This window comes from Patagioenas fasciata, chromosome 1 (genome assembly GCF_037038585.1).
Source record: "Patagioenas fasciata isolate bPatFas1 chromosome 1, bPatFas1.hap1, whole genome shotgun sequence".
NCBI lineage: Eukaryota > Metazoa > Chordata > Aves > Columbiformes > Columbidae > Patagioenas > Patagioenas fasciata.
Genome location: NC_092520.1, coordinates 169,731,220 through 169,743,911, shown reverse-complemented (window position 1 = coordinate 169,743,911; position 12,692 = coordinate 169,731,220). Strand labels below are relative to the sequence as shown.

At 39.0% G+C, this 12,692-nt stretch overlaps 1 protein-coding gene across 14 annotated transcripts in view; it reads left to right on the top strand.

Annotated features, from left to right (window-relative positions):
• NR2C1 (nuclear receptor subfamily 2 group C member 1) overlaps positions 1-12,692 on the top strand; it is a 59,057-nt gene that overhangs the window by 29,192 nt on the left and 17,173 nt on the right. For 11 of the 14 annotated variants that reach the window (XM_065837384.2, XM_065837369.2, XM_065837353.2 and 8 more), the window contains 5 exons: positions 709-790; positions 4,654-4,833; positions 7,305-7,452; positions 7,531-7,621; positions 8,938-9,122. In XM_065837384.2, the coding sequence (XP_065693456.1) occupies positions 709-790; positions 4,654-4,833; positions 7,305-7,452; positions 7,531-7,621; positions 8,938-9,122 (686 nt within the window). The remainder of the gene's footprint in view (positions 1-708; positions 791-4,653; positions 4,834-7,304; positions 7,453-7,530; positions 7,622-8,937; positions 9,123-12,692) is intronic. The other 3 variants (XR_011736002.1, XM_071800111.1, XM_071800172.1) reach the window with 1 other exon arrangement.

Below are 12,692 nucleotides of genomic sequence, written 5' to 3'. Positions count from 1 at the left end.
CCTAAACTGAATTTTTGCTCTGCCTTATTTATGTTGCAGTAGGAGAGAGGTTTTATAGAACAAGTGTAAGACTCCAGTAGCTGCTCTGTAGTTCAGGAATTCTAATGTTGCTTAATGTTGCTTTACAGGTACCAGAGAGAAATGAATGAGACAAGATGAGAATATTGTACTGATGTCAAATTGTTACTGAAAGCTAAACTATATAGCAATTAATAGCACTGGTCAGAGTACATTTTCTGTTGTCCACCATTTGTGTGTATTATTAAAAAATGGATTAGTAAATCTGACTGTAGATATAGTAACCTTTACAAGGGATGTTTGTTCTGCTTAATGCCTCTCTTTCCTTTGTACTATGAACAAGTCATTAGAATATAAATACGAAATTGAACAAAAGGTAAGATAAGAGTATGCAGATGCTGAATGTTTTTCAAAATGTCAGTCCATTCTGCAGAGGCAGTATTTAAATAAATGGTGAAATCTTTTCAGAAGTATTAACAGTAAACTTTTGTTCCATCCTGGAAAGGAGCATAGTGGCATGGCAGGTAGCTCCTTTGTGTTTATGAAGGCTGTTAAATGCAGTCAAGAAAACCTCATAGTTTGTAGATTGGGTCCCCTGTCTTAGAGAAAAAACATGAGCAGGAGATTTGTTTTTATCTTTCTTGATGGTAAGAAAAACAAAATTGAAATTGTGTCACACCTTTTTTCCAGATTTTAACAGACAACTCTCCCAATGAGCAGAACCTAAATAAAGTGTTTGATCTGTGTGTTGTATGTGGCGACAAGGCATCAGGTATTTACTTTTTTCTTTCTTTCCTTTTTTTTTTTTTTTTCCTAAGGTGGTGCAACTTTATAAAAGCAGTTTAAAATTCTTCTGAAGCTACATATCAGTTTGCATGCATATACATCTCTATATGTGCATCCACGAACAGAAAGGATGCACTGCTCTCTCAGTGGAGAATTACATGAAAGGTTACTCTAGTGTCCATGGCTGTGACTTATTGTTGGTTTACAGGATAGGATAGGATAGGATAGGATAGGATAGGATAGGATAGGATAGGATAGGATAGGATAGGATAGGATAGGATAGGATAGGAAGAATAGAAGTGGTGGGTTGGCCATGGCTGGACACCAGGTGCCCACCAAAGCCGCTGTGTCACTCTCTTCCTCCTTGTCTCTGCCATTCCTTCCTCCTCAGTGGGAGGACTCCTCACACTTCTCCTCCGCTCCAGTGTGGGGTCCCTCCTACCGGAGACGGTTCTCCACGAACTTCTCCAAAGTGAGTCCCTCCCATAGGCTGCAGTTCTTCACAAACAGCTCCCGCCATGAGTCCTTTCCATGGGATGCAGTCCTTCAGGAACAGACTGTACTCCAGTGTGGGGGGTCACAAGGCCTGCCAGCAAACCTGCTCCAGTGTGGGCTCTTCTCTCCAAGGGACCACAAGTCCTGCCAGCAGCCCGCTCCAGTGCCGGCTGCCCATGGGGTCACAACCTCCTTCAGGCACCCACCTGCTCTGACGTGGGATCCTCCAGGAGCTGCAGGTGGATCTGCTCCACCATGGACCTCCATGGGCTTCAGGGGGACAGCCAGCCTCACCGTGGTCTGCACCACGGGCTGCAGGGGAATCTCTGGTCCGACACCTGGAGCACCTTCTCCCCCTCCTTCTGCACTGACTTTGGTGTCTGCAGAATTCTTCTCTTCCATATTCTCCTCTCTCTCCTGACTGCTGCTGGAGCTGCGCAGTTTTTTCCATGTTCTGTGTTATCCCAGAGGCACTACCACTGTAGCTGGTGGGCTTGGGCTTGGCCAGCAGTGTGTCCATCTTGGAGCCGGCTGGCATTGGGTCTGTCAGACAGAGAAGAAACTTCTAACAGCTTCTCACAGAAGCCACTGCTGTAGATCCCCCCACTACCAAAACCTTGCTATGCAAACCCAATAGAATAGAATGCAATACCATTTCAGTGTTTTCTATCAGATAATATTTGCCTTTTTTTCTCAGTCTTATACATTTTATTTCCTGTTATAGAAATTTGGCTGATAAAATTACTTAAGTGACACCATTGAGAGCTTTTTCTTCCTTAAAATAATATTATGTAGTGAACTTAATTATTGACAGTTCTCTTAAAATATATGAGAAACCTGTTCATTATTTTAAATATGAAACTGGTAGGTAAGGAAGACTTTGCAAGGATATGAAAACAATGCTGGCGTGAGATTTATGCAGGACAGTTAGTTATTTGAAGAACCATTATTAAAACTGTTAAAGTGCATTATAATTCCAGTAAAAAATAAGCTTCAGAATGGTATATTCTTATATTGCCACCAGAGTAGATTGCAACAGGAAGAAAAATGTTTCATGCACTAAATTTTGTTTAATGATATTAAGAGACTGGAAGGAATTATAGTGGGAACGTTGTGCTGGAGAACTCTGTATCCCGCATTACCTTTGCATGTAAATCTGCCATCAGGTTTTCCAGATCGGTCAGTGGTGGAATTACTGAGAGAGTGTCTTGTCTTTTTGTTTTAGAGAGAATTAGAAAGACTGTTCCTCAACATGGTTTAGCTAAAAGCTCCTTTGTCTTTGCACTTTCTTTGTTAGAGAAGATAATGGGGTGTAAGAGAGATGAGATGTTTAACTTTGCTCTTAGCTAAAATTAGACTTTGTAGGGAGATCATAGAATCATTTCAGTTGGAAGAGACCCTCAGGATCATTGAGTCCAATCATAATCTAACTCTGGCACTAAACCATGTCCCTAAGAACCTCATCTAAATGCCTTTTAAACACTTCCAGGGATGGTGACTCCACCACTTCCCTGGGCAGCCTGTTCCAATGCCTGACCACCCTTTCCATGCAGATTTTTTCCTAATATCCAACCTAAACCTCCCCTGGTACAACTTGAGGCCATTTCCTCTTGTCCTATCACTTGCTGGTTGCTCCAGCAGAAAATTCTTATGGTTTGCCGGTAAAGTCTGTGTGATGAACCTTCAGTAATATCAAAATATGACAGCTGCAGTTAAATGCTTTAGGGAAGTGATAGGAATAAAATGTATAAAAATCGGAGGCCAGAGGAAAGAAGTAGTTAAATGTAAGGAAATCATCATGAAAAGTAGTAGGATGTGGAGCAAACTGCTTGGAAAACAAAACCAATTTAAAATTCTCTACCACAGCAAAGTTTAGCAGAAAAATTTATAGTTCCTAGAGCTCTAAATCCACGTCACATTTCACCTGTCTCAAAGGAAATTTCTGCCAAGCATAAGGCAGAGACCTTGTTGGCCTGCACTGAACGGCAAGACTCCTTTGGCACCTTCATGGAGGCCTGGAATATTCCTTGAGAGGCCGAAGGTCCCAGGAGCTGTTTCTCCTTTCCTGACCTAGGGAAGTCGAGCACTAACAGTGAATTTGGGGAGATTTCCATGTTTCCCTGAGCAGCCACAGGTTCTGGGGAACCTCCCCTGTGACAAGCAGTGTCATGCAGGCCCTTCCAAGCTGGAGCCCAAGAACCTGCATCAGAGAGCGGGCAATGAAGCAGCTCAGGCTCTTTGCAGGATGGAAATGAAGTGTTCACAGTCCAGCTGCTGTTAAAACGTTTCACTTAGTGATATTCTTTTAATATATATGATGGTCTAGAAATTTCCCTTTTTAATAGCGTCATAATATGGTTGTGATAAAGGAGTCTAGAAAACATATCTGAATCTCTAGAAGCTTCAGGCAGACGAGATTGATGTATCTAAAAAAAAAAAGGTTTTGAGGAGTGAGGAAAGAACCTAAAAATATGTTTCCCTTAAATTAGTTTATAGTTCAGATTTATTTCTGTAATATGGCCTACTTAGTTCAGAGAGCGGCTTCGGTGCCTCTGCAGTATGTATTTTGAGTGTTTGTCAGTGATCTTCAGTTTTAGAATTGTGGTTTTTTTCTTTAGAATCATAGAATTAAAATTGTTGGAATTGCCAAGCATTCCTTATCTAACCCAGTACTTTTGAGTAATATTTGTCTTTTTTGTTACAGCAGAAAGAAAACAGTGTGCTTCTATAAAAGTAATTTCTTAACTTGACTTTTTTCTGTAGTATACCCTAGAAATTTTTATGTTAGTATTATTTTTTAGAAAATTCACAGAAGAACTGATTTGTTTTTAAATTATGTAACTATTTTAGATTACTTCTTTTACTGAAAGAACTTATAGGAAACCGAGAGGTGAATCAAGAGCTCTGAGGTGCTTACCTGCTGCTGTCAAATGCCATGTTTGCACTTTCCATGGTTCCATTGGATTTACTGCATACAGTTTCGATATTTGCATTTGTAATGAATTTGACTATAGAAACATTTTTTTTAATTGCTAAATAATGTATTAATCAGGAGAGTTTCTTGTGTGTTCTTGCTAACCTGTTTTCTTAGCTTTTTTTAACACTGCTGTCAACAGCAGGAATTTAATAAGCAACTATATTATTAGTTACCTGTTTGTAAAGTTTGTCCTGTTTCAGTGCTTTAAATTAGAAATGTCAAAGCCACCATATATTTTAAGATCTGTAACTTATAGGGGGGGAAAGTATTATTTTTACTGGATAAAATAACAAATATTTTGTTTTCAATGAATATAACCTCTAAAAACAAACTGCAATGTAAAATTAACATTGTGATTTATGTTTTTCTGTAACTAGGGCGTCACTATGGAGCAGTAACTTGTGAGGGATGCAAAGGATTCTTTAAAAGGAGTATACGGAAGAATTTAGTTTATTCATGCCGAGGAACGAAAGACTGTGTCATTAACAAACACCACCGGAATCGATGTCAGTACTGTAGGCTGCAGAGATGCATCGCGTTTGGGATGAAACAAGATTGTAAGTCCAAATAAGTGTAAATTATTTTAGCTGGCAGTTATGTTAAAGTTTGTGCTATGAAAGATATGCTTTGTATTAATAAAAATCGTTATTTTGATTTTATATTTTTAAATCATTGCATCTTTTTCCTTTAAAGAATTGTACAGGTTTGGTGTATCAGAACTCTGAAATGTTTTCAAGCATACATATTGCTTGACATTTTTAATAAACACATTGCATGTGGTAAAAGTGAATTGTTATTCCTAGGTGACAAATGTCCAGCATGCATCCATGTTTGTTTTTTATATATACAGTCAATTTTTCTATGTGTAAATGAAGCTACTGAGTGTTTTGAATCCTTCTACATTCTTGTCACTTTTCCATAACTGAGATTACTGTCAATTGCTGATCACTCGTGGCAAAGCTCTGCAATTATTCACAAGTCAGAGATCCACAGTGATCTAAAGTTCAGTTCTTACAATTCCTGCAGATTTCAAGTTCATTTACAGATTCCTGCTCCGGCAGGGCGATTGGACTAGATGATCTTTCAAGGTCCCTTCCAATCCCTAACATTCTGTAATTCTGTGGTTTCCCAACATTGGATGTAGTGATATTGCAATACCACAGCAGGGTCAGAATACTAAATACTTAAAAATCAAGCAACGCCTGAATTATTCGGCCCAAATACTGCCAGGCTGTTGCTGTACACACAATATTAGCCTTGTGCGCTGCTCTCTGCCGTGGAGCTCTGTTTTGCTGACCCTCTTGAACCCCTGTGGACATTCGCCTCCTTACAGCCTTGCTTCTGTCAGCAGTAGCCAGTAATACTTTCCCAGCACAGAGGAAACTAATTCAGAAAGGGAGGAGAAGCTGAGGCGGGAGGTGAAAGGGGATCTTTACCCTCCAGTTCAGCTGGCAGTACTTTGCCCCTATACAAAAGGCTTTTCAAAATGAACAAAATCGCTGGAGCGGGAGTTCAGAAGGCAAGAAAAGGACTGATCAGAAGAGAGGAAAGAAAACTCGGTGGAGAGGGGAGAGGAAAGAAAACTCAGCACCCTCTTGCACTGTGTCTCCCTCAGTGGGGTTACTGGTCCCTTGAAGAAATCTTGGCCCTTTTTCAGCAAACTCCCAAGCTCCAACTTAGCTAGCATAGAGTTAGCAAAGGAAGAAAAAGACTTCTGCCTCCATCTCACACCCTTTGTGAATTACGAGCTAGTTGTAATGGCATTGTCAATCCTTGGTGATATTATGATGGTTGGTTTTATGATTCTTACCAATGTGAAAATCTGAATAACCTCATAGTCTGCTACTAACTTGAAACCTTTTTCCGTTTTTTTCTTCAGGTACACATTTTCCAAAACTGCATAATTGAAGAAAAAAAAAAAAAGTTTTTTTTCTGTTTGTCTTTTTATTTTAAAATAGTGAATATTCAGTATTCTCTTTATAGGCTGAAACAATTTCTATGTGCAGTACAACATTAAAGAGGCTCTGCTGGCCAGCAGCCAGTGCTTGTCAGGCTGGTGAATTGATGCATATTTTAAATTACATAGGGGCCTGTTTTGTGAATCTCTTCCAGTATCTTATTCCAATCTATAAAATGACTTGCACCATTTTAAAATACTGGAAGAAGAAATGACTGGATATTTTTTAAAGATTTGTACTTTGTAAATACCTTTTATTAAGTTTAACAGTAAGAATGTCGTGTTATTGTTATGTTATTTTTTCCAGAAATTACATTTTCCTTTTAAACTTGTAAAATCAAACTGTAAACTGATTTCTCTTGGCTTTATTCTGTAGAACTGAAGAGTTCCCTGTAGGGTATAATGCTGTAAATTTTGTTTTAATGTTCTGTGATCCATCCAAAGCAAGGTGATGTATCTGTAAGCTAAAACCCAGATTCATTCCACCTAATTCCACTAAGCTGTTCAAATTTAAAATCTTCTTGTTCTCTACAAGTCAGTGATTTGGAGCATTGCTCAGATCTTAAATGGTCTGAACTGAACTTTGTGAATGTTACCTTCCCCCTGTATCTAAGCTTCTAACTTGGGAAGCTTCTTTATGTGCATAAAGTTGGGTGGGTTCAACCCAGACCCACAGTCCGTGGAAAAGGTACCATGAGTCCTTTAGGTATGAACTGAGAGCGTGAGCTAGTGAATTTGGGAGGGAGAAGCTGTAAGCTTCCAGGTAAAGATCCAAATTAGAAATAAAGTGTAGAGGGATTTCTCCCTTAATTATAACTTGAAAAGCTATTCGTTGTCTAGATGTTTGGCCTCAGACTTTGACTACTGCATCATTTCATTAAGAACAAATCAAGTCAGTGTGTTGTTTTTTACCAAAGTTGTTAGCTTATTGTTTATGGGGTTTTTTTATTTATCGCTTCTGCAAATATTCAGAATCATTATTAAAATTGCAGATTAAATAAAGAAAAAAACCACATATTTTTTGATGTGTAATTTGGGATGTGACCTAATAGTCGTGTATTGTTTTGTTAGCTGTGCAGTGTGAGAGGAAACCTATCGAAGTATCAAGAGAAAAATCTTCAAACTGTGCAGCTTCTACAGAGAAGATCTACATTCGGAAAGATCTTCGTAGTCCCTTAGCTGCAACTCCAACTTTTGTAACAGACAATGAAACAGCAAGGTACATAATTATTCTTAAAAGCAGCTCTCTGTTTCCTGAAAGCACCTCAAAATTAAAATATGTGCTGTTTTGTGTCAGATCAACAGGTCTGCTGGAATCGGGAATGTTTGTTAACATTCATCAGTCTGCAATAAAAAGTGAACCCACTGTGCTGATGACTCCAGATAAGGTATATGATGATGTGACCAGTATGTTAAGTGGAGTTAATGCTGTGATTGTGTATGTACGGAGGGAAAGTTGTTCTGTTTTGTTGTACCTCTGTTTTCTTAAATTCATTTTTAAAACACTCCTTTACATTATTACACAGTGTTGCAAATGCCTTCTCTTCACAAGAATGCTTTTAGCCTTGCATAGTAAAAAAGCTAAAAACTCTAAAAAGCAAATGCCTTCCTCCCCTTTTTCAGGGAGCTTTGAGGGCTGCCTTATTTTTCTTTGTGTTGGGCGATGCTGACACTTTGGTATTTCTTTTTTACCAACAGAGTGAGGTGTTTGCAAAACCTCACGTGACGTTATCACAGTGCATTTTATAAATACTGTTAGTTTTTTACCCCTGAATCACTATTTTTTTTTTTTGCAAAGCTAAGAGGAGCTATCTCAGCAACAGTCTTATTTCTGAGCTGTTTTTTCCTTTGTTTCCATTTTGTTATATTTATTGATCCACCCAAGCCATGTGATAACCTCCCTACACATGCACAGTAGGAAGCTTTTCTGTTTTTCTAGCTGATATTAAATTACCTCATACAGTTTTCATGCATTTTTGCCTCACTTGCTCCGTTGGCAAAGGGCCCATCAAAAGTTGTTTATTCAATTTCACGTTTCTGGCTCTCTCTGTAGAGTATGACAACACAAGCTAAATGACACGTAGCATGCTGCTGTTAGCAGTAGTAGCATACTTGTCTGTAATCATGCGCTTTATTTCTTTTTTTTATGGGGCAGGGTGGAAAACGCAAGTTACTGCATCTCTGAGTTGCTGGTCACTGCTGAATCGTGTTGTTCCCCTGCAGTTAAATAAAGACATAAAACCCAAAAAGGCTGCAGCAGTTGGGTTTTTTTTTTGCTTGCTTAAAGGTGATGTTTTAGCCATTCCTTCTTTTCAGACATTCTCCTACCCTATTGTTTGTGACTCATTTACACAAGAAGGGAAGGAAGATGCTAAAAATATCATTGAGTGCAGTCTCATAGTCCCAGTAACTGTTTGACTAGTGAGTGGAGATGATAAATTCTCTTTCTGCACTTGCTTACCATCCGTAGTGTTCTTTCTGAAAGAAACAGATAACTATTACTTGTAAATGTCTAAATATTTCATATTTTAGAAGCAGTGCAGTCTCTAATGGTTGCATTATGATTGCCCATTTACTGAAAGCAATAATTTTCGTACGGGTCTATTCACACACTCAATTCTTCATTTATGTAAAAATTAGATTCTTCTATTGCAAGTTAACTGCTGCCAATATGAGAGAAATAAAAGCTATATTTTTCCCTTAGGTTGAAGCATGTCAGGGAGATTTAAGTACGCTGGCAAACGTGGTGACTTCACTAGCAAACCTCAGTAAATGCAAAGACATGTCACAAAGCAGTACAGAGCTGTCTATGATTGAAAGTTTAAGCAATGGAGATGCATCATTATCTGAACTCCAGCAAGAAGAGCAAGCTGGCAGTGATGTTACAAGGTAAGGCATGTTACACTTGAAAAGATTATTCTTTTTGAGGTCTCTGTCAATTCAGACCATTAATTAAATCCTTACAGTGTAGGTAATTTGTCTGCATTAAAAAGAGGAGTAATAGGAGCCTGAGCTCATAGAACCATAGAATAATTTTGGTTGGAAGAGACATGCAAGATCATCAAGTTCAACCCTAATCCAACTCTGACACTAAACCGTGTCCCTAAGAACCTCATCTGCGCATCTTTTAAACACCTCCAGGGATGGTGACTCCACCACTTCCCTGGGCAGCCTGTTCCAGTGCCTGACAACCCTTTCCGTGAAGAAATTTTTCGTAATATCCAATCTGAACCTTCTCTGGTGCAACTTGAGCCATAGTAGTAGATAAGTCCTGTAAGATTTGTCCAAGTGAAACCATGGGGAAGTTCCCTATGAGAAATAAATACTTCCAGTTGCTTGTACTTGAAATCAATTTCAATGTAAATCTTGCAGCTGATTTTCTTACCTTTTGGTTGGTCTTAATAATGTGTGTTAGATCTTGTAGTACAGAGTGTTTCAAAAATACGGACCCAACGTGAAATCACTTTGCTCTGAAATTGGGTCTGTCTTTTTGGAACACCTGGTGTAGTCTTAGTACTTCGTATCATCCTGGAAAACTGGTTCTTAGAGGTCTCATCTGTATAAGTAGTTTAATGCCTGTAGCTATTAATCGCCTTAAAAGCTTAAAAAGCATTTTGTTCCTGCACAGGACAGCTCACAGAATTCTCACCATCACTACAAATACATACAATTAATATCTTACAAGCTTGTGTTTTGCACTGGTTTTAACTGAGCCATTTTGATGAGCGCATGTGTAAGATATTCTGTGTAGTACGTACTGTTATGACATCTACCGCAATCGTGTTCTTCTTGATTGTCATCTCATGCAGGTTTCTGACAGCTGTCCCAGCAGTATTCCTTTACATACCACCTACATTGTGCATGCTGTTCTGAAAATGTGTATGTGGAATAAATCCAGAAAGCAAAAAAAGACTGGGTTATAGTGAGGTAGTTTGTACTTACTGAAATACACGATTGCCCCTATAGACTCTACTGCTTGGCTTAATTGCAAGCAGGATGCATTTGTTCAGTTCCTTTCTTCAGTTCCTTTCCTTATTTAGGTGCTGATTCGGACCTTTGCTCTGTCCTCCTAGGTAGAGAATGTAAGAACATGCTGTGTAAACAGTATTGTTGTATTGTGCTGATAAACTTCCTTTAATACTACAGCTGTTCAAAAAGATGTAGTAATAAGGTTTCACGATCATTTTCCATTTCTTTATTTCCTGGCACTTTCAGATACTTGCTTTTGCCAACTTCACTGTTTCTGTTCAGTTTTCAAAATGTGACTATGATGAGGCACCACGTTCTTTCAGCCAAGGAGCTGGAAAGAGCCCTGACTCAGCTGAACACGTACTCTTGTCTATGAGTTTACCTGATGGATTTCCAGTGAGGGGGTTCAAGTTAAATATTCATGTGAAGGGGAAGTTGTTACGCAAGCAGAAACTAAAATTTTAATTTAAATCTTTGATTTCCTTGCCAGGCCTTATGCCAGCTTGATGGAACAGACTCAGATTTTTACTGAGAAAAAGGAGTTTAAGGGATTTCAGGAAGCACGTTTTATCCATCCATGTTTTTCATATATTTTATTATATTCCATTGCTTGCAGCTACCCTAGTTACACTTTCATTTTTGCTGACACAAACGTAGCGTGCAATGTTGCTGCTAGCATTCCACTGCTTTTCTATTGTGATGTTATATGCCTTGTTCTCTAATTACTTCAGTATCTATGTTCATTTTTTAGTTTATCAGCAGTCCTATGTATCTGTTAGTGACTGGGCCTGACAAAAAGAGAACCAAAGTTGTTTCTAGCAAAGGATATTAATGTTTTAATGTTGATTATATCTTTTTTTCTCACTTTATGGGCCAAGTTTTCGTAGCTTCTAGACAAGCTTTTTTCTAGATCCTGTTTTCCTTGGTGTTTTACCTCACAATCAATGTTCATGTTGGGGCTTCATGTTTGGAAAGGACTCAGAGTGCTGAGCTGTGAGGATGCAACATGTCTATTGACATCTGCTGTCTTACTACTGCCAGTTTATGAGATCCGAAGGAGAAGATTTCTTTGAAAACAAACATTCCAGAATAAGTTGGGAACAAAGTCCAATGGGCAGACACAGTTAACCAGTGTACCTGCCCACCCTATTTAAAAAGGACTCTCCAGCCTGTGCTAGACTAAACACAGGAATGTGGCAGGTGCAGGTGACATTTACCTCTTGGGGAAAGGAGACATCTTGTTCCTCTCTTACATTTCTGTCCCTGCTACATGAAGAGCCCTGCAGAGATGGTATTTTTCTAAGAAGCATCTACCACCGAGCTGCTGGGTTTGCATGTTCTCCCTAAGGCTGCCAAGAGTGAGCCATGCAGGGCGTGAAACTCACATCTCCAAGCAGGAGTCCAATAATACACTTTCTAGAGCTTACCCATGAATGCATTCCCTTTACACCCACTTTCCATATACCACGACAGAAAAGGTCCCAGGTATATTTGTGTAGTTCATTCACCTCTGTTTAGTCCACTTGTGCATGTCCCAGTCAACCTTGTGTAGATACATCAAGGTATGCAGGCTAATGTAGGACTAAAAACTAGTTTATTTACCACCTGAAGCCTGATTCAGTGTCAGCAGCTCTTTTATTGTGGTGTTTCGTTTGGTTGTACGTGGTTATGTCAAACATAGTAATCATCTAGATTTTTTTTAGCATGTTAATGGATTTAGATAGCTAGAGAGTGTGGGGGAAGAGAAGGTGGCAAAATTCCACTCCAGACTTTGGCATTAAATCAGTGATTTTAGATTCTGTGGTAATAAACGTGTCTGTATAAATTGAGAATCAGTTCTACATACAGGCTGTTAATCAGCTTTTGTAAAGTTTTCAGGTCTTTGTGTATAAGTTTTTCACACGACTGTATACAAAGGCTACTGCTCTCACAATATGTTATCTATCTGTAGGCAGCAATCAAATCTGTATATTTTTGATTGAAGATATATCAGTTTTGGTTCTCAGGTGTATTCATGAACAGAAGAACACTGGATCTGTTATCAAGTGGCAAAATAATAATAGATCTAATAATAGATCTGTGCTCTTCCTGGCATCTCCCCTGTAACATTTGTGTGTGTGACTTGGTCTTCACAACAGTCACTGCCCCACATCAAAGGATACTAAGGATGGTACTAAAACCATGAGAGTGCTTTCTTTTACATATTTCAGAAAAGTCTTCAAATTAAGCTGAATAACCTAAACACAACTCAGAGGAGAGGAGAGGAGAGGAGAGGAGAGGAGAGGAGAGGAGAGGAGAGGAGAGGAGAGGAGAGGAGAGGAGAGGAGAGGAGAGGAGAGGAGAGGAGAGGAGAGGAGAGGGGAAAAGAACTTGTTCAATTTGTGCTTCATAGCAGCAAAAGCCTGTAAAATTTACATGTGCATTAAGTTGCTTAAACAGGATTGTGATGATCCTGTTCTCAAAATGCTCATGGCAGCACCCTCAGTAAAC